Genomic DNA, 20966 nt, shown 5'->3' with positions numbered 1-20966 from the left:
AAAAATTCATACCAACAATAGGGAAAATTGGTAAGTTTTTGTGAATAGTTTTGAATAGAAAACCATGAACCATGAAGCATGTAGAAATGATACAAAGCATAGTAAGCACTGCAGTGTAGAAAACAGATGGTATAACAATTTAAGCAAAGATATTCTAAGATAATGAAGAACTACATGAATAACATGACATACCATATCAAAGTTAAGTTAAAGATATCTGGCACAAACTAAATGGATATCATAGACATGTTGTGATCGATCAACATCCTTTTGCCGCATAACAGTATTTTCTTTTTGTGCATCTAAAAGGACTGGAATTCAATGTTCTAATGATATATAAGCAGTGTTACCTAGACATAGGTGTGGAACAGTGGAAGTGTCTTGATGGCAGAATGCTGGAAAGAATAATGTCTACTCTATATATAAAAGGTAAAAGGACCCTAACATCTAAAAGTAATAATATTAATAAGTAGGGGAAAAAATCCAATTCCAGCTTTGTGACATCCCAACCCCCCTACCTGCAACAGCAGGTCACCTTTATATGTTTGTTATCTGGATTCTTGTCTTGTCAATGACCAGAAATCAAGGTAGAATTGCATCATTTGTGGGAGACAGCTCACAATGTAAGGAACTAGAGTGTCCTTACTCTTGACCAACGAGGTTAATGTACAACTCAAGGATCCAAAAGCTGGAGAATAAGCCACCAAGAAGAGGTTCTGTGGGTGGTTCCTCTGGTTAATTGATGTCAAATGAAGATAAGAAACTAAAATTGCTGCCAAGTAATAATAAATTCAGCAATCTCAAAATGAAAGTCTTTCAGGTGTCACTCATCGTGTGTGCAGATGGTAATTAAACCCATGAACTAATTATTTGCACTTACAAGTTGAAAATCCATAAAAAGAATGACATCGCACACTACATGGTAGTGTGAAGATTTTTGTGAGGACCAGTGCGGGCATGTTGCAGCAGTGCATCATGCACAAATGTATGACAAACCTTAGTCCCTCACATGCTATACAAAAGAACTAAATGATTATTGATGCGGGATTTACACCCCGTCACCAGCAGAGCCCACACACCAGCCGAGCAGCAGAAGAGAGAGTGTCCCCCAGAAGGTATTGTCCGCTTTGGGTCCGATTCGGGGGTCGAGCGTACCCGGAGCCCTCCTCACGGCGCCTCACGGTTTTGCCCCACAAAAGGCGCCTCCTTAGGGAAGGGTGATTGAGCCCCCCATTATATGGCACAGACCTTCCCGCTATACGGCCGATGTGGGACTAAATTCGGAGAACCCCCCGTAACACAGCCCCCCCAGCGGGGAGGTCCTGTGCCCGGGTCGGCTCCTTGCTGGATAGGCGGAGGGCCGAGGCCCTCCTTCTAGCGCCATCTGATGCGGGGTTTTCACCCCGGCACCAGCCCACACACCGGCCGAGCAGGGAAAGCGACTGCGTCCCTCCCGAGGTATTTTTGTCCGCTCTGGGCAGGCCCCGTGGGCGCGGAGCTCGCACGGGGTGCGCACCCACCTGCAGGCGCGGAGCTCGTACAGGGGGCTTGGGCGACCCTCACGGTTTTGTCCTATAAAAGGCGCCTCGTCATTGAGGGAGTGCTGGAGCAGCTCAGCTCAAGAGCGATATGGTATTGTCCGCTTTGGGGATCGGGGATCATCGACCCAAGGAGGGAGCCACCCTGTCCACCCCGCACGGTTTTGTCCCCCGTAGGGGCGCCTCGTCATTGAGGGAGTGCTGGAGCAGCTCAGCTCATAGAGAATGTGGTATTGTCCGCTTTGGGCCCCGTGGGCGCGGAGCTCGCACAGGGTGCGCACCCACCTGCAGGTGCGGAGCTCGTACAGGGGGCTTAGGCGTCCCTCACGGTATTGTCCTCCTTCTAGCGCCATCTGATGCGGGATTTACACCCCGTCACCAGCAGAGCCCACACACCAGCCGAGCAGCAGAAGAGAGAGTGTCCTCCAGAAGGTATTGTCCGCTTTGGGTCTGATTCGGGGGTCGAGCGTACCCGGAGCCCTCCTTACGGCGCCTCACGGTTTTGCCCCACAAAAGGCGCCTCCTTAGGGAAGGGTGATTGAGCCCCCCATTATATGGCACAGACCTTCCCGCTATACGGCCGATGTGGGACTAAATTCGGGGAACCCCCCGTAACACAGCCCCCCCAGCGGGGAGGTCCTGTGCCCGGGTCGGCTCCTTGCTGGATAGGCGGAGGGCCGAGGCCCTCCTTCTAGCGCCATCTGATGCGGGATTTATACCCCGTCACCAGCAGAGCCCACACACCAGCCGAGCAGCAGAAGAGAGAGTGTCCCCCAGAAGGTATTGTCCGCTTTGGGTCCAATTCGGGGGTCGAGCGTACCCGGAGCCCTCCTCACGGCGCCTTACGGTTTTGCCCCACAAAAGGCGCCTCCTTAGGGAAGGGTGATTGAGCCCCCCATTATATGGCACAGACCTTCCCGCTATACGGCCGATGTGGGACTAAATTCGGGGAACCCCCCGTAACAATTATCATTTTTACATGCATGATACAAATTTCTAAACCCATATATAGTCCCTATATCTAGCATAATTAGAGGTAGTGAATATTGAATTAGGTCTAAAATGTTATAGTAGATTCGTTGGCATGTTATCTTTCATTTGAATAAATTCCAGGATTTTGTGTTAATCACTTAATTGTCCTTCTAATTGCAAACAAAAAATTCATATGATAATTGAAATGACAAATTAAATGAAATGAAACAAATATCTAATGCTATATAAAGATGGCCTCCATTACCTTGGTGATATAAATGAGGTCTTCATTGTTGACTGTTGAAAGGCACAAGTTTTCAAGCATCAAAGATACCAAAGACATAAGTTCCTGCCCAGTCAATCAGTTTCGTAGTTTGTAATTTTAGAATATGGAAGATCAAAAATAAAAAGTCTATTCAAGATACATAAAAGCATTACCTGCAAATGTGCATTGCTCAGTACAGTGAAGCTCTTCTCTATGGATGTTTTAACGGCTGAGTCCAAAGCAAGGTCAAGGTATATAAAATCTTTCAACCTCCCACTAGCCCCAAAAAGAATTGGACGAAGTTCAATGCGTGATTCTAGTAATTTCTGGAAACATATAATGGAAAATTAAAATTTCATTTGAGATATTAAGAAAATATTTGGCATGATCTCATTTGACAACCTCCAGCAGAGGACCAAAGTTCTTTTCTCCTGCATGTGCTTGGATGAAGTTTAGCGATTCCTGCCATCACAAATCAGAGTAACTATCTGCTTCTTGCTATGAATTTCAATCACAAACTGAATAATATAACAGTTTCCTAGTAATAAATTTGGCAACATTCGCTTTAAATCATCAGAAATTCAAAGAAATCAGCCTTGCTGCACCCACCATCTCTAAAACGATTCCTTCGTCCATCGAAGTATCAAAGCACATCTTTCTTCCTCATGATGGAGTACAGTACTAGGTGTCTAATTCATTGTTGCCTTAAGAAACAAGAGGGATCACTGGAATATTTTTTTTGCATTCTTGGTGTAAGAGCCTCTTTGATGTATACTTTGCCAGAAAAGCAAATTGTGGTTGATGGAACCTACACTACCTTTTACCCATAGCTCTGAGTTCAACACCCAGGATTTGAAGGAGCTGCCATAGTTTGCTGTTAATAGATGCCTCACTGGACTATGTCTAATGGTCTAATGTTCTAATGTTAAGGCAACAGATGCCACAGTGGACTGCATCTAATATTCTAAATTTTTAATGGTAATGGGGTTGAGGGCGTAGGGTAGTTGTACAAGAAAAAGACCAATAGAGAGCGAGAGGGTGCGGACACTGTGACATTGCCTTTGTCCACCTCGTTGATGGTGACCTCTACTTGTCCAGCAAGTATTTTACATGGTAATTCTTGCCTTTGTCTACCTTCCTCAGGTTATCCCATTCACAGAGCCACATAATTTCCCATGGAGGACCTCGGAACCCATCAAAGTAGTAGACAATCATGCTGACCCATCAATAGAACTGGGAACAGAGTAGGCCTCAGGCCTTGGTATTGAACTTAAAGTACCAAGTGCTAGAAGAAAGAAAGTTGATAAAAGAACTAAGGTCCTCAATAACATTGGTGAAAATCTCAGGAGCAGAAAGCAAAGGACTAGAAGAAATGGAGATTGGAGACAAGGAAGACAATAAAGAACAAGAGTATAAAGAGAGATGCAGACATGACAAGTGTTAGGATCCCTCTGTAGGAATGGGTGTCATAATATATTCTTGGAAGAGGTCATAGGAAAAAGAGAGTCTGGTGGTTGGGGATTTGGTCGTTGAATTACTGATGAGCAAATAGGTCTTCGGACTGAGGTTGGGAGAGTTGGTTCTGCACCAACACTAGGAAACTTATTACCCATGGAGTAGGCATGGAGGAGTTTGGTTGATGATGGGATGGAAGGATAGGGGACAAAAGCACAAATACTTTCCTCATACTCTTGAAAATGAGAAAAGACTCCAAATTATTCTTTAAAGGCCAAAATAATCATTAAACTAATTAACAGATGGATTTAAATTGTCACTGGATGACAATTAACCAGAATGGTGCATATGCAGGTTTACCAATATCTGTAGGGTTATATGTGTAACTTTAAATTTGACGGGGAAATATGTGCAAATAGGCAGCTTTCTATAGATACATGTGCAAAAATCCTTCTGTGAAATATATTAAGTACCTGTAGCTTTGGTGATAAACAATTGGCATGATGACTTTTTCCCATGTTCATAGAGTCATAACCCTGTAATTAACATTAAGAAACAATATAAGCAATTACTTAAGCTGCAAAGACGCGAGAAGATGAGGGAAGTAATGGCATTTCAATCTAAAAACTGTCGAACTAACCTTGCATGTGTAGCCCAAGAAAGTGGCAATTGCAGATTCAAGATCAGCACCTGAATGAACAGCCTATGCAAAGCATGCAAAGAGTGAAAGGTCTCAGATGTTGCTCTAAGAAATTAAACTTATTAGGCACCAGATGATGTTAATAACAGAAGGCTGACACTACATAATTCGGTTGCTATTTGAAACTAGATGTTGGAAATAGGTGCACCAGATCCCAACTGAAATACTATTGCAAGTTATACTTAAGCCTTTTGAGTGCCAAAAAATTTGTTTGATTCTGATTTATATTGGTAAGCAAAATTTGTATGATGCATATCACCAAATAAGACCCCCCAATTAACCATAAGGCTTCAAAAAAAGCCTACAGCACAAAGAATCAGGCTGTTTGAGACTTTGAGTACTAAAGGGGTGTTCAGGCTAGGCTTTGACAAGCAATCTTGGCTCATGGCATTTGAGTGAGATAATGTCTGAGAGGAGCCCCTGAAATACTTGTTCAACTTTTCATTTCAGCTTGTTTACAAGGTAGGCCTCTTCAGCTCAGCTAGCCTGAACAAGCAGATTTCTATGCTAATTCCTAGCTTTTCATGAATAGTTCAGCTTGCAGCCTAGTTACCATAACACAGAAGGAACCAATGAATGGAATAGAAAAATGAGGAGAATGCTTAGACAGATCCTCATTTCAATGTGCAGGTGAAAAGACACTAGGAGTCAGTTATATATTTCCACGTGAGAAGCATTTTAAACAAACCTTAAGCGTCTTCAGGTATGCTGCAAGATCGTGAATAAGTCCTTCTTTAGCTTCCGCAGGGAATTGAGGTTCTGAAACAATGGGTCGGTCATAGCTTGCAAGTATGCGTTTTGTCAGACCATTTGAATTCAATGTTCTCCAGTAAACATTTATATCAAAATTACTTTTAGCATAATCCAATAGAGCCTGATACAAATCAAAGATAACAATTGCTTCAAATTTATTGGAAGTTTCTAAAGAATTAAATAGTATTTAGAGGCTTGCCTGGCATATGATAACATCATCCAGGCTGCTGTTATTGTGCAATTTTTGGTGCCACTCCTCCATCATACCACTTTTGCAGTGATTATTCCTCTAAATTAGTAACATAAAATTAAAATTAGATTGCAGATTAAAATTGAGAGACAACCAATCAATGTGGGTACATAAAGAACCAAACCTGAAGCACTAGTATTTCATCTCGAATTCGTTGCCCAAGGTCACCCTGACCTCCACGGCCTACAGTTGCCAAAATTAATCTCAAGATTTCTCTATGATCTTGTTGTTCAGTATATATTCTTTCCAACAAATCAGTGAACTTATCTTGAACCGCACTAATTTCTCTGCAGCAAAACCATCCATTTTACATTTCAACAACAAGGGCCCATGACTATTGTCATATGAAATTTTCCCCATTAATGCAGAAATGTACATGCATACATAGATACATTTATATATACATATTCATACACGTATTATATAACATGTATATATATGCTTATTAAAATAGAATATTATCATTTGTAAGAGAAGAAGATGAATTTTGGGGTAAAAATTGTGCATATTGGAAATTCAAATTGTAAGATAAATAAGAATTTTGAGAGACATTAAATAGCATACATGTTGAAATCAATAATTTATTAAGGCTTGTTCTAATAGCTAATCAAGATGATCAATAACTTCTATGGAAGAGACAAATAATAGTCAGCATAATAAAATATTAAAGCTGACATGTAGAAAAGAGAAGACCAAAAAAAAATTGGAGGAATGAAGAGGAAAAAGATGAAAAGTGGGGTTCTGTTTTAGTGATAGGGGTGGCCATCTCATCCTCTCTATATTACAGTAATGAGGCCTGGACATGTTTGGAAAGTCATAAAATTTGTAAGCATGACATTGATCATTTAAATACACCATAATAGATGAAAACAAGGTCAGTCGAACCAGGTCGTACCGCCCGGTTCAGGCAGTACTGAACCGATCCGGTGCGAAACCGGATCAGTTCGCTCTATAAAAATGGATGCTACATATATTTTTTTAGGCCCTCGAGGATGCATCATATTATTTCTCAATTTTTTCAAATTTAGGCCTAAGCTATTGTGCGCATGATCGCATCAAAACCAGAACCGATAATTTTTGGGCCGGAACCAGCCAAAGGAGGCAGGGGAGAGAGTGAACGGAAGAGAGCGAACAGGAGAACCCAATAATGGATCCATATAGAACCCAACAATGGATGCTACATATATTTTTCTACGCCCTCAAGGATGCATCAAATGCTACTTATTTCTAAATTTTTTTAAAATTTAGGCCTAGGCTACTGTGTGCATGATCGCATCAAAACTTGAATGAATGGACACCAAATCGCCCTTAAATATATTTCTGATTTTATATTTTTTTTAATTTTTATTTATTTTAAAAAATATCCATTTTTATTTATTTTAAAAAATATCCATTTTTAATCCAAATATATATTTTAATTTTTAAATATTATACATAATCCAAAAATTAAAAAAAAATTATGTTAGCATATACATCGTCCATAGATCTATAACATATAAAAAAATCAAGCCCAAATCAAAAAATTTGGCATAATCTTTTCTTATTTTGCAATTTTTGAGCTATTTTTTCAAGCTCCCCCCAAAAAGAAAGGAGATAGGAGAGAGGAAGCGCATCTTATTTAGCCTTGGCTCTTCCTTCTGATAGCCTGAATTGGTGTTTGTGGATTTTTCAAAAAGAAAAAGCCTTGGCTCTGTGTAGACTGACCGTTGGAAAGGCCTGCTCGGGCCTTCCCCTTCAGTGGCATTGAGCTTTTAAAGCCAGCGCCCACACTGTGGCAATAATGCCACGATGCACCTTGACTTGGTGCGAACTGATCGGTTCGCACCAAGTCCGCATCGAACCGGATGGAACCATCCGGTTCAGTCTGGTTCCGGCCCAAAAATGACCGATTCTGGCCAATGCAAGTGATGCATTGGCCCGATTTCACACCAGGTCGATTCGGTACTACCTGAATTGAGCGGTACAACCCGATTCGGCAGACTTTGATCATCAGAAAAACATAAGTTTGCGAATTTATCTATCTATGAAGTCTTGCAAAAAAAAAGTTAATAGGATTTAATGCATCTCTTCTTTTTACAAGAAAAATGAAGGAAATCTTGACTTTGTAGAAACAAACCCCTTAAACATGAATAAAAGTAGTGGCAGGTAAATCACCTTTTTAATTAATTTACAGATTTATGCAAGTGATGCAAGTTATTTTTCGAACATATGAATGAACTTTAAATGAAATACATCAACAAAAAAATGTTTTTCATCCCAGCTGTGTGTGCTTGCATGTTATTTTTCTTTTCTATGGTTTGCCCACTTTGGGGCAATCATTTTGGTAAGTCGTCTTTTGTCAAGGAGTTGGGCAACATGAGTTTTGGTGTTCGACAGTCCTTCTGTCCCAAGTCCCAACTATGTGTGCTTGCATATTATTTTTTTCTTATCTATGATTTGCTCACACTTACATGCCAGAAGGAAAAGGTTTCTATTTTAAATTCATATCACAAAAGACACTGTTAATAACTTTGTTTCTTTACCATAAAAACCTACAGCAATGTTCCATTTCTAATAGACTTTGGAACTACAAGAGAAAGTTTATGCAACCCTTTGTAAAATCAAGCATTTCTATTTTCACAAGCACCAAAAAGATAGGTCTGTAGTTTATGTGAGAGAACATTGTAAGGAATTAAGGATAGGATCATGGACCTTGAGCACCTTGCTGAAGCCTAAAGTTGACATATTTTACTTGTCAGTCTTTAGGGGAAGGCCCAAGGGAAATTAATAAAAAAAATAGTTAAACCTGTTAGACACGAGAAAACATATATAATTGATGCACTGCTGCTTGACATATAACAGTGTCCGTTTATGTTGTTGAGTGTTGACATTTCAAATACTTTCTTCACGCTCAGTTGGCTCTTTTAGCTAGCTCAGGTTAATTTTTATGTTAGATTCTATTTACAACAAGGCTTCCAGCTAGATACAACACAGTTAGACAATATAACATACGTAGAAACTGCAAATACTTCATCAAGATTTACAAATATAAATAAATTATGAAAGTTTGAGAGCTAAAGAAAAAAATGCATTGAACTACCGTGGTTTCACATTGTAGTTCTTATTCCAACAAAGTTGTCTGCATGCCATGAACCGCAACCATACCAATATACCAATGAGACCCAACTCCCCTTCATTTTTACATCGTTCTGTCAAATCTTTTGCAATGCTGAATCTGCATAAAGTATCATTACACCATGCATCATCTTTCTGAATTCAATAAATTTAAGTTGTAACACCTTTCACAAGATCTAATGCAAAGATGCACTATCTCAGCTACATTTTTTCTCTGCAATACTTGTCTTCTCGAACAAGTTTTAAATAAGTCCGAAAATTCATAGAAGGACCATGGAGATTGGACAGCCACAAGAACAATCTACTGCAGATACCTGTGCATTAATGATCTTTCAGCATCCTTTTCTCTCTCAGATATTTCATCAAGCAACCACTTGCAAATTTTTGTTCCATCCCCTTCACCCTGCATAAAACAAAGAACTGCAATATCAGATCTGATGGCCTGAGATAAACTCTTAGCCATAATTTACCTGTTTTCAACTGAGGCAACAAGAATGAATTCAAGAACTGAAGTACTCTGTGTTTGCGGTGCGCCGGCCTGGTATTGGCAGAGTATTTCTTAAGTCTTGTCATTCTGTGCCAGTGCTTGGCATGCTTGGCACATACTGGTACAGCAGTAAGCCAAGTACTGACATGTCGCAGGTATTGTGCAAATGCCACATGCTTGTTAGAAAATGGGCATGGCACATATCACACTACTGAACAACACTTAAATACGTGGATAAATTCAATACACTGATGATGGTGGTGATTATAAAAGCACTTGACAGAAAGTAGTTGATTCTTCAGCAGTTAAAGATTAAAAAACCTATGATATATAGACCATGAGGTGGTGATGTAGAAGAAAAGAATGTATTTTAATAAATATTACTATGACTTGCAAGTAAACAATAAGAACATAATTTTTAAAGAAACAAGAAGGATATCCCTGTGGGTAGTATGTAGAAGACCTTTCCAGGTGTCAGTTTCACTGATTTCAGGCTTATATAGAAATTTGAACCATTGTTCTTCAACCAAAACCCACCAGACCACAGCACAAATTGCACTCCCATAAGATTGCTTCTCTTGAGGTTGATGTCCACAAACTGCATACGAGACAAATTAAAAGGTTTACTCGTGAAATACACAATATGGTTAAGTACAATGCCGCTAGTTCTTTTTGTTCTATGTGAATAGAATATATAAACTATATTATATTCTGCAAAAGGTAACATTTATAAATTATCTCTAATTACATGATATTCTCAAGTTCAATTTATTTATGGAACTCGAGGAGCAAGTGTATACTAGAGTCAATATCCTACTAGAGCACGTCATTAAGTTAAAACTTGTAACAACATAGGGATGACCATTTCATTCTTTTTTGGTCACCATCATGGTTGGCCATACCACACCGAACTGCCCAGTTCAGAGCATAACGAACCAAACCAGCAGGGAATTGGGATGGCTTGCCTTGTCATCTTGGTAAATAGGCTGAACCCAATTAAAACGGCCCCCTAGTTTGAGAGAAGCCTTCGATTAAATAGCCCTCCCACCCCTCGCCCCCTAGGCCACGATCGTCCAACCCCCCTTACCCCTGCCTTGTGTCCCTCGAAACCTATCCATCGTTGCCCCATCGTGGATCCCCCCTCCTCCGCCCCCCTTCTCTCTCTTTCTGTGCAGACCCTTTGAAATTCTCACCTCTCTCCCACCTCCACTTGCCGCCGTTGACACCCTCCTCCTCCATCTGTCCTTTCTCCTACTCTCTATCTTTCTTCGGCTATGGATGTCGGACCAAGGAGACCAACTAGTGCTAGTATGCCGGTGGACCTATGCCTCTAGGCATCTCTTCAACCTCTCTACAAATCTATTTGTGCCTCCAGGTGAGTCCCCGCTCCCTCCCTCTCCTTTTTCCTCTCTTCCCTCTCCCTCTTCCTTCCTCTCCTTCTTCCTCTCTGGTCCTCTCACTCTCCCTCCTTGTGGTTCTGATTCACCACAGTTCAATACAATACAGACCAATACCGTATTGTACCAGTCGTTGGCCGGCATACTTGTCGTTATGGGTTCTCCCATCCTTGGTCAGAATTATATAGTACTCAGATAATACTAATACATACTTCCCTCTCTATTGCAACCTTTTATTTTTTCACCGCAATGTCAGATCCATATCAATTTACTGATTATCTCTGCCCCTCCTCTTCCTTTGAAGTTGTGATGCTAGACAATCTTATGACTAGCTTTTGGTTAGTTATTGACCATTATCTTTTATTTTGGTGCTTTCTATTTTTTGATTCGTGAATGTTAATGTTTCATCCTACCAGCTTAGTTCCCAAAGTTGGGTAAAGGTCATAGAAATTGACATTTTAGAAATTCTCAGAGTAAGAAAGTGCTTAAGAAGCAAGTGCACATTCTAGTTCATGAAGCATGCCCATACCTTGTGTAGAAGGCTCCTACAACTAAGGCTGGTTACGATTTTCCTTGCTAGGTTTCACAATCTTCAGTAAAAAAAAATTGTGGGCAGAGTTAGATTATTTGGTATACCAAAATCCATCATAATTAAGAAATTGGACTTCTGTTTGTAGGATACAGACCATCTAAGCTATCCTAAAAATCTTTTCCAAGTGTCATGCCAATGTTCATCAAGCATTCAAATCTAAAGGCCTCCTAACTATTTTTAAACTAACTAGATTAGAGAAAGGTACCATACAAGTACAAGTCGTAGCTGGTAACAAAGTTTTTATTGAAGCATTCTAGATAGAATTTCTTCCCTTTACATCTTGAGTGTGGTGCCCCTGATTCATGGTTCATTAAAACAGTCTACAAACTTGAAATTAGTTGGCTTTTTGACCTGATGATCTCAGATTCTCAGCAGATGCTAAAACTAGTATTTACTTCTGCCTATTTCATAAGAAATTGCTTAGGTATAAATAAGACTACAACAAGGTTCGCCGTACCGGTACCGAACCCCGTACCGGTGCCGTATTAGTATAGGCGTACCGAGTGTCGGTACGGTACCGTACGCTCGGTATCGACCGTACCGACATTGGTGTACCGATACCGGTACCCAGGGTCTGCTGAACCGACCTGTACCGGTCGGTTCAGCCCGAACCGGACCGGTACCGACTGGAACCGGTCCGGTTCCAGTGTGTAAAACGGTTCCGACCCAATATGGGTCGGAACCGAATGTTTCGAGCACCATACCGGTGCGAACCGAGCCAGTTACCGGTGCGAACCGGTACATGCTCGAACCGGTGCGAACCGAGCCGGTTCGCACCGGTTCGGTGCTGGAAATAATGTGCCAGCGCTGTGGCACTAGGCCAGAGGCACTTTGAAAGTGCCACACTGTGGCACTGTGGCACTTTCAAAGTGCCACAGTGTGGCACTTTCAAAGTGCCGTTTTGTGCGGCATTTTGAGCTTTCAAAGTGCCATTTTGTGCGGCGCTTTTAAATTGCCGCTTTGTGCGGCAATGCGACCGAAAGTGCCGCTTTGTGCGGCACTTCGACCGAAAGTGCCGCTTTGTGCGGCACTTCGACCGAAAGTGCCGGTGCGGCACTTCGCGCGGCACTTCGAAAGTGCCGCGCTGTGGCTCACACGAAGTGCCGCGCTGTGGCTCACAGTGGCACTTTTCAAAGTGCCACAGTGACCCAACGGTTGGCTATAAAAGCCGACCGAATGCTGAAGGCTGAAGCCAAATCCATCAGCTTAAGTGAAGGAAAGGCAAAGAGAAAGGAGGAGAAAAAGAAGAGAAAGGCAAAGACAAAGGCATGAAAAAAATTAGAAAGGTCGGAGAGCGTCGTTTTTCTTGAAGAAAAATCCAGCAAAAACAAAATAAGGTAAAATTTCCCTACATTGTTTTTTTAATATTTCATTTAAATTGCTTAAAAAAATTAAGTCAAAAATTGCCAAAAATTATGAAATGATTCAATGATTCCATTTCGTTTTGAAATTTTTATATGTTGTTGATATATGGACGATGTTAATGATGACATTAACTGTTGTTTTTACAGAATTTATATAATTTATAATTTAATTAATAAATTTAAAAATTAATTTTTAATTACAAAAAAATAAAAATTGAAAAAAATTAATGTGGTCGTAGGAATGGAGCCATCAAGGAGAGGGCAACCCCAAGAGCGTAATATTGGCTGGGAGCATGGGAAGATGCTCGGTGAACGTCACCAGTTTCAGTGCAATTATTGCCACAAGTGCTTCAAAGGAGGAGGAGTAACCAGATTAAAGCAGCACTTAGCCGGTAATTCTCGTGAGATATCTGCATGCTCGGAGTGCCACCGACCACCCGTCAGCTGATGAGGAAAAACCTCGCTGAGATCAAAGCAGCCAAGGAGAGGGTTGCCAAGCAGAAAGCGGAGGTGGAACGCCAAGCTGCAGAAGCACCTTCCTATCACTTGATGGAGTCACAGGAGGTCGAGGGTCCAGATGAGGAGGAGGCACAGATCCAGGCTGCCATGCGGGCGAGTCTGGATGATCGATGGCAGCAGGAGAAGGTGGCGAGGCATCGGGCTCCATTTGGGCCCTCGTTTTTTGAGTCGGGCGCCGGTTCTGGTGGAAGCAGACAAGATCCAGAGTTTCAAAGGACAACATCAGTCAGGGAGGGCGAGGGCAGAGGACGTAGCCGGATTGCATCTATCCTGGATGGTTTTGGTAGCCGAAAGAAGTCTTCCGGAGGGATTCCACCAGGTGCGTCAATCCATGATGTAGATCCGCATGCCTTCTCCAGAAGAGATTCGAAGCAGCAAAGATTAGACACAATGTGGAAGAAGGAGAAGAAGAAGGATATGTGGCGAGCTATTTGATCCTGGTTCCACTTCAGCCACATTCCAGCAAATGCTGCAGACAATACATACTACAAGTCTGCCATTTCTGCCATACAGACTGCCGGTTCCTGTGTTGATCCTCCAGGTCCGAGGGACATCTACGGTGAGCTTCTTGACAACAATAAGGAGGAGCTAGAGAATTGGATTGGTTCATATAAAAGCAAGTGCCCCACATATGGGCTCACTCTGATGTGTGATAGTTGGACCGGTCCGACAAAGCGGGCCATCATCAACTTTCTGACATACTGTGATACGAAGACCTTCTTCCACAAGTCAGTTGATGATTCGGATAAGGTGCACAACGCCTCATACATCCTCAGACTTATGGAGGAGGTGATAGATCAGATTGGAGAGGAGAATATCGTGCAGGTCGTCACTGATAACGGACCGCAATATAAGTTGGCCGGGCAGGTCTTGATGGAGCGGCGACCACAAATTTTCTGGACCCCATGTGCTGCACATTGCATCGACCTCATCCTGATGGATATTGGAAAGATCCGTAAGGTGCAACATACGGTGGAGATAGCCCAACGAATCACCAGGTATATTTATAGCCATACTTGGGTTCTTTCATTAATGAGAAGGTATGCAGGGGGAGAAATTCTTAGACCAGAAGTCACACGGTTTGCTACGAATTACATTGCACTTGATAGCCTTATCGAGAAGAAAGGAGCCCTACGTCAGATGTTTGTTAGTCCCGAGTGGCAGGAAAGTAGATATGCCCAGGCCGGCACTGAAGGAAGCAGGATGGAAGACTTGGTAAGCAGGCAGTCATTCTGGCAGCGGGCCAATGCGATAGTCAAGGCTATCAAACCATTATATGAAGTGCTGCGGGCCGTGGATAGCGAGAGGTATCCCCAGATGGGCTTTTTGTATCACATGATGGAGAAGGCAAAGGCTCAGATCATGGAGGCAGATGTAGCCCATGCCCAGAAGTACATCGACATCATTGAGCGGCGGTGGGGAGCCCAAATGGGTAGGAAATTGCATCTAGCAGGTAAGCGATAATATTGATAATTATACTGATTGATATATTTGTATAGTTATACTAAGATGGTGTCATCTATGTGCAGCATACTATCTGAATCCCCGGTTTCAGTACGAGAGTGGAATTGGTATGGATGATGAACTTCTTCATGCTCTGCGTAATGTTATTTATAAGATGGAGCCTGATCCAGAAGTCGCCGCGTTATGTATAGAAGAGGTAACTATGATTTAGTAACATATGTAAATATATCAGATCTTATATTATTGACATACTACAACAAGCTTCTTTTCACAGACCAAATTATTTAGAGAGGGTAGCCATAGCTTTGGACAGCGACCAGCTGTCGTGAGCAAGACAACTATGAATCCAGGTACAATACAAATCTGCAAGACATTTTTGCATCTGAATTATCTTCAACTATGAGGCCATCATATATATAAAATGTAATTATCTTCAATATTTTTGCAGCTGAATGGTGGATTCATTTTGGCGGATCCGTAAAAAATCTTAAGCGGATAGCTATCCGGATTCTCTTCCAAACGGTCTCCTCGACTGGCTGTGAGCGCAACTGGTCCACCTTCGGCCTCATCCACAGCAAACAAAGGAACCGTTTGACACAAAAGCGCCTCAACGACTTAGTTTATGTGCACTACAATCTACGGTTGAGGCTAAAATGCATTCAAGAGAAAGTGGAGCTCAAGTATGCAGATCCCATCTATAGGACTTTTACAGATGATGATGATAATCCTATGCTCGACTGGCTTGCGGCCCAGCAGCAGGAGCCCGAGCTTGATGAGCCAGGATCGCTTCGACGACCAGCCAGTATCATAGCCACCGAGGCTATGGTCGATCCACAGCAATGGGCTGAGCGCAACATTCCACGCACTCCTACAGCTGATATGACGTGGCTAGAGGGGAGCCAGTCACCGCATGACTGGTACGATGCTCCCGTTCAGAGAGATGATCCTCTCATGCGAGGACGAGGACGAGGACGCTCTACTACTCAGTCGACTCGATCAGGAGGGCGTCAATCCCAACAAACAAGAAAAGAAAAGAAAAGGGCCCCAATGGAGAGTGTCGAGGAGGAGACTTGGACCAGCAGCGATGAAGATTCTGGTGGTGATGAATCTACTAGCCATGGAGGAAGTGGAGGACAGTATGGTACTAGTTATGAGACACAGCCGGAGGGAGGTTTTCGATACACCGGTGAGTCTCAGTTTACACATGCTACACAAGATACGGACCACGGTAGGCCGTCTGATATAGGCCGGTCAGATACCATTGCATATCGAAGAAGAGCTCCTCAAGGTCGTTCAAGAGGCCAGGATGCAGCTGCAGATGACCTTCCATATGGAGTCGAATCCATTGATGTATCAAGTTCCGAGTCTTCCTATTATCCACGGCCTCAGCCAGCCTATGGATATGGTGCATCGGAGTCATCTTCCGGTAGCTACTATCCTGCGCAGCCCGGAGGATCTTACGGATCGGATTTTAGTGCCGGCATATTCGGATGGGCCCCTTATCAAGACACCTCTCAGAGCTAGAGCTTCAGCGAGAGATCCGAGAGTTCTTATGATCCAACGCGCATTCCTCGAGGATTGAGCATACAAGACTACAATGCCGTTTGGTTAGAGGGATGGGTTGATCTGCCTCCATATTATGCTGATGATCCAGATATTGACGAGAAGCATCGCCATTCGACCCGATTTTAGATATTCGAGAGTGATTTAAACGTATGTAATTGATTGTAACTTAATTTGAAAATTTTTTATGTTCTTCATCTCATTATTTGAATCATTTGGAAGTAATAAGTTGCATCATCTAGTTTTAACCTTAAACCTAAACATAAAAACATCCAAAAAACTCCAAAAAAAAAAAAAACGACGATGGGGTCGCTGAATGTACCCTATCGGTGCGGTATCGGTTCGGCTCGGTTCGGCAACGGTACCGTACCGATACCGGAGCCGACCGGTACGTCGGTACGATCGGTACCGCGAACCTTGCCGGTACCCATCGGTACGGGTACGGTACGCTCGGTACCGACCGGTACAGCGAACCTTGGACTACAAAATGTCATTAGAAATACAAATAAGAAGTTAATAACAAACATTATTGGTCATTGTCCATGATTTCAGATTCTTATAATATAGCTACAAAATTTTAGTTTCAGTTATGATAATGTATGTGGTCCAACTTATTTACTATCATCACATTATGACAACATTGATTACCAATTTATAGCGTACATTATTATGTAAGAAATATAGAATTAAATACTATAAGTTATAACTTTTAACCATTTTTTCTTAAACAAATAATTCATTAGCTTCATGCCCATTTTAATCCAAAATGATCCAAAGCAAAGAAAGATACCACAACATTTTGTCCTCATGGCAGATAACAAGATGTTCCAAAATAAAATAAATAGATAAATAATAAATAAATAAATTGCCAATATGCGGTTATGATTTCTGCATGGGTGCCACCAGGACTGCATTTGCCTCTTAATATAGTTCCTCGTCATTCCACCCTTCTTTTGATTAGGGCAAACTATACTAGTTGAATATTATATCACAAAATATATTGCAACGTATTAATAATAGCATGCATGCATAAAAGTAGAAATGTAGAATCATAATTCAAATGGTGCTTGGTTGTGTTTTCATCCATTTTCAAGAGTAGACTGATTTAGAGATTACTGCTGCACAAATCTGGAACCAATTGAGTCAAACATGACAAAGCATTTCGACAAAAGCTCGATGTCGTAAGATAATAATATGATAACTTGAAAACAAATTTAAGAACTAGAAAAGAATATTGCCTGAAATGATTCATGTCCACTTGATATTTCTCTGAAATAAGTTTGGCATGCTCCATCTAGCAGCTTTGATCTCTCCGGTAATATCTCTGATGGAGGGACCTTCATCAAGAAGCATCAGAATATTTGTAAAATGAGTGAAAGCAAGTTCATGTTACTAACTAATGACTGTAAAAATTGTAGCTTAAGCCTTTCTCCTTCACATGTGCTAAAATGGATGAAAAGTCCATTCTTAACTTACCAACCATTCTCCTGCTGACATCTTTGATACTCCCCAGTGAAGCACTGTAGCCCCTTTCAGATTGACAGCAAGAATGATGTGGCACTCCCCTCTGCCACTTTTCAAGAGGACCTGAAAGTGCGAGGCTGTGTGAAAACTGTACTGCACAGGAAAGTAAAAAACAGTGAATGGGTCGTTAGTGCTTACCACTAATTCATTACTTCCAATATTATATGATTGTCTCAGGTTGGCATTGTCTCCTCCTCCCATTGTTTTCTCAACAAGATTTAAGAAAGTTGATGGATGAAAATAATCACTTTTGTTGTTATGCAAAGATTTTTTGTTCAACCACTGGCTCACATCATGCCTTTTGTGATAAAAAGATGACAATGAATTCTTTGAAGCCATAGGTGTTTCTTTATAATCGAAGGCCCTCTTGACAGGACTTTCTTTTAAACATTGACTACTCCTAATTTCATCAAGGGAAAGGCCCTTTGATAATTGTCCTTGTATCTCTTCAAAAGCAGCATCATAGTCTGCCTGCATGGTTAAATATAATTTCATTGTCAGTGCATCAACAGCTGGAAATTAATTCATAATTCTTGTAGCATCAATTTTAACAAAATTTCACACAAAACCATCTTCTTTCTTTTTATCAATGAAGACGGAACTTTTAAAGTGAAAAGCTAAGTGTTTCTTTATGAATAATGAACCTTCTTCTCTTGAAGTGAGCTCTTAGGTCTGCCTCTACTCTCCCATATTAAATATGCTTTATGTTCTACCAGATCTTTTGGTGTTGACGAATGTGAATCACATGTCTCGACCTTGGGTATATCAATTCGGAAGTTTCCTTGGCTCAGTTTAAACCTAGGAAAAATCAGATAGTAAAACATTATATAACTTCCAAAGATGAGTCATATAATCTTTATAATGTGAGCAATTAAGTGTTAAAGAAACCAACCACCGATGCTGTCTTTCGTCCTTCAGAACAAATTCAATGGCATCAATCTTGGGATCCCGCAACTCAATTGTAATCAAGTAGATGTCTCCTCTCTGAAATTCAAATTCAAACCAACTGCTAGAACGACATACTCTTTGACGCTCAACCGTAAGCATAAGAAATCTACTCATAACAAGCTGTAATATAAAATCAGAACCTTTGAAAATGGTGTCTGCAGAGCACTTCTCTTGTAGATTTTGGTCCCCGTAGGATAATTATTGGGAAGAAGCCAGTTTCTATTACGAGATGTAAAATAATTAAATTGCTCATTTTAAATACCATATCCCAATTCCAATCCAATAACTAAAGAAGATTTTTGCAGGTAAAAACTCACATCTGTCCACTATAGACGCATCCCCAGTGAAGAATCAAGGACCTTGAGCAGTTTATAAGTTGAATCTCAATAACCGAACTACAGCCATCCAAAGCTCTAGATACATTAACCTGTAACATGGACGCAGAGAGATCAAAATGGCATTGAAACTCCAAGAATACCAACTTCTTCATTTGAATAACTCATACATCAAAGAGTCTGTATACCTTGAGCTGCATTCCTTCCCCGAGTTCAAAACGATGAACAGCAGGTGTCTGCCGAAGGTTGGTGGTGCTTAAAGATGACATTTTTATCCCTCGTCTCCAACAATTAACACTAAAAGTATATAAAAGAAGTAATTTTTTTATATTATTAGTAGTCAGAACAATACAATTACGGAGAATAAGAGGGAGCAGAGGTAGTCCTAGGAAATTCTCTCCTCTGACGAAGAAAAGAGACAGGATGGAAATCGAAATCACATGTTCCTCTTATATAAAGCCTCGAGGGATTAAAAGAAGCACGGCAGGGGATCAGATGCTTCATTCCACGGACATAAAGAGGTGAAGAAAAGGAAAAGTAAAGCGACGATAAAAGAGCTGGAGGAATCCATTGCCGCCTTAGGTATTCAACGGACGAGAGGAGAGTTCTGCATATTGGAGAATCTGGTTCTGTGACGAGCCGTGGTGAAATTGAGTAGAAGGAGCTGGAGATGGATCCAGACGGAGAAAGTAGGAAAGGGACGTTAGGGTTTGGGTTAGGGTTTATTTGGGCTTTGGAAAAGACGAGGGAGCGGTGACAGTTAAATCGGTTGGATGACCGCGGGTGATTTATTAGGTTTGATCAAGCGGGTAGAATCACATGTGATTAAAAAAATAATAATAATTTAGTATATGATACCCAACATAATAACTTTCAATTTAATGAACTAAAACTAACAATGGTAATGCCCCCTAATATTTTAAAAGTATGAGGATCAAAAACATAAATAGTAACATGTTATATAATAGTATTAATGAAATAAACGGCAATCTAATAACAACAAACATCGATAAACAGTTTCTTTAGTTTAGTAATCGAAATAAATAATTTTAAATATTATTAATGATCGATAGGGTAGATATTTAATTCCATCTATAATTTAGAGAGAATAACATAAAGAAGATCTTGAGGAACTTAACAAAATATTCACAAAAATTGTCTAACTAGTGGATTTTTATTAGGGATATAATTTCTATTAATTGACACTTTTATAGATTATAGCCCATGATTGTTAACCACCTAAAATATTAAGATTACAATTAACAAACCACGAAGTCTTATATTTAACAAATTGAGATGGCGGTATATATGAGAGGGTTCTCCAAATTGCTCTTGCATATCTATGGTATAATGATAAATTAATGTTTAACATAATTACTATTCTTTCATAAGAATGAGTTCTTTGAATCATGCTGCCAGAAAATATCAAAGAAAATAGAACAAAAACATATCAAATACCAAAGGGCTGAAACTTATTAGATACATTATGCAGCATGTTTGAGAGAAACACATGCAATCATCTCTGCTAGTTAGAGAGAAGGAGATCATTTGGGGAATTTGATGCTACATATATGACATGTCTAAGAAAAGCCAATGTAACTTCTCTGCATGTTATAAAAAGAACAAAAAGCCACAATCCAATGCCATACACAAGAGATGAGGCTAAGTTGGACTTCTTCACACACAGATATATTACAAACATATGAGTTGTCAGGAAAGGGGGAGA

At 40.8% G+C, this 20966-nt stretch overlaps 2 protein-coding genes across 3 annotated transcripts in view; one reads left to right on the top strand and one right to left on the bottom strand.

Annotated features, from left to right (window-relative positions):
• The window catches only part of LOC103717330 (phosphoglucan, water dikinase), a 33203-nt gene extending 13205 nt beyond the window's left edge, over window positions 1-19998 (bottom strand). Inside the window, exons 1-19 of one of the 2 annotated variants that reach the window (XM_089928560.1) lie at window positions 19429-19998; window positions 19223-19332; window positions 19046-19124; window positions 18850-18941; window positions 18602-18755; window positions 18096-18428; window positions 17910-18020; window positions 17672-17770; window positions 9998-10132; window positions 9362-9450; window positions 9013-9147; window positions 6058-6220; window positions 5883-5972; window positions 5619-5804; window positions 4871-4933; window positions 4704-4766; window positions 3178-3237; window positions 2949-3101; window positions 2776-2859 (exon numbers count right to left, since the gene is read on the bottom strand). In XM_089928560.1, the coding sequence (XP_089784686.1) occupies window positions 2776-2859; window positions 2949-3101; window positions 3178-3237; window positions 4704-4766; window positions 4871-4933; window positions 5619-5804; window positions 5883-5972; window positions 6058-6220; window positions 9013-9147; window positions 9362-9450; window positions 9998-10132; window positions 17672-17770; window positions 17910-18020; window positions 18096-18428; window positions 18602-18755; window positions 18850-18941; window positions 19046-19124; window positions 19223-19332; window positions 19429-19509 (2280 nt within the window). In that variant the 5' untranslated portion in view covers window positions 19510-19998. The remainder of the gene's footprint in view (window positions 1-2775; window positions 2860-2948; window positions 3102-3177; window positions 3238-4703; window positions 4767-4870; window positions 4934-5618; window positions 5805-5882; window positions 5973-6057; window positions 6221-9012; window positions 9148-9361; window positions 9451-9997; window positions 10133-17671; window positions 17771-17909; window positions 18021-18095; window positions 18429-18601; window positions 18756-18849; window positions 18942-19045; window positions 19125-19222; window positions 19333-19428) is intronic. The other variant, XM_088714437.2, reaches the window with a different exon arrangement.
• LOC149750948 (uncharacterized) lies at window positions 13335-17000 on the top strand. The gene is made up of 6 exons (XM_089928523.1): window positions 13335-13725; window positions 13882-14867; window positions 15300-15530; window positions 15624-15787; window positions 15986-16220; window positions 16986-17000. Exons 1-6 carry the CDS (start codon window positions 13335-13337, stop codon window positions 16998-17000), a joined length of 2022 nt encoding a protein of 673 aa, XP_089784649.1.
• Window positions 19999-20966: the final 968 nt, after the last annotated feature.

The sequence above is a fragment of the Phoenix dactylifera genome, chromosome 18 (assembly GCF_051530095.1).
Source record: "Phoenix dactylifera cultivar Ajwa chromosome 18, Ajwa_hap1_PhDact_Kaust_v1.1, whole genome shotgun sequence".
Taxonomy (NCBI): Eukaryota; Viridiplantae; Streptophyta; class Magnoliopsida; order Arecales; family Arecaceae; genus Phoenix; species Phoenix dactylifera.
Note: the sequence above shows the minus strand (reverse complement) of the source record. Positions and strands in the feature narration are given on the sequence as shown.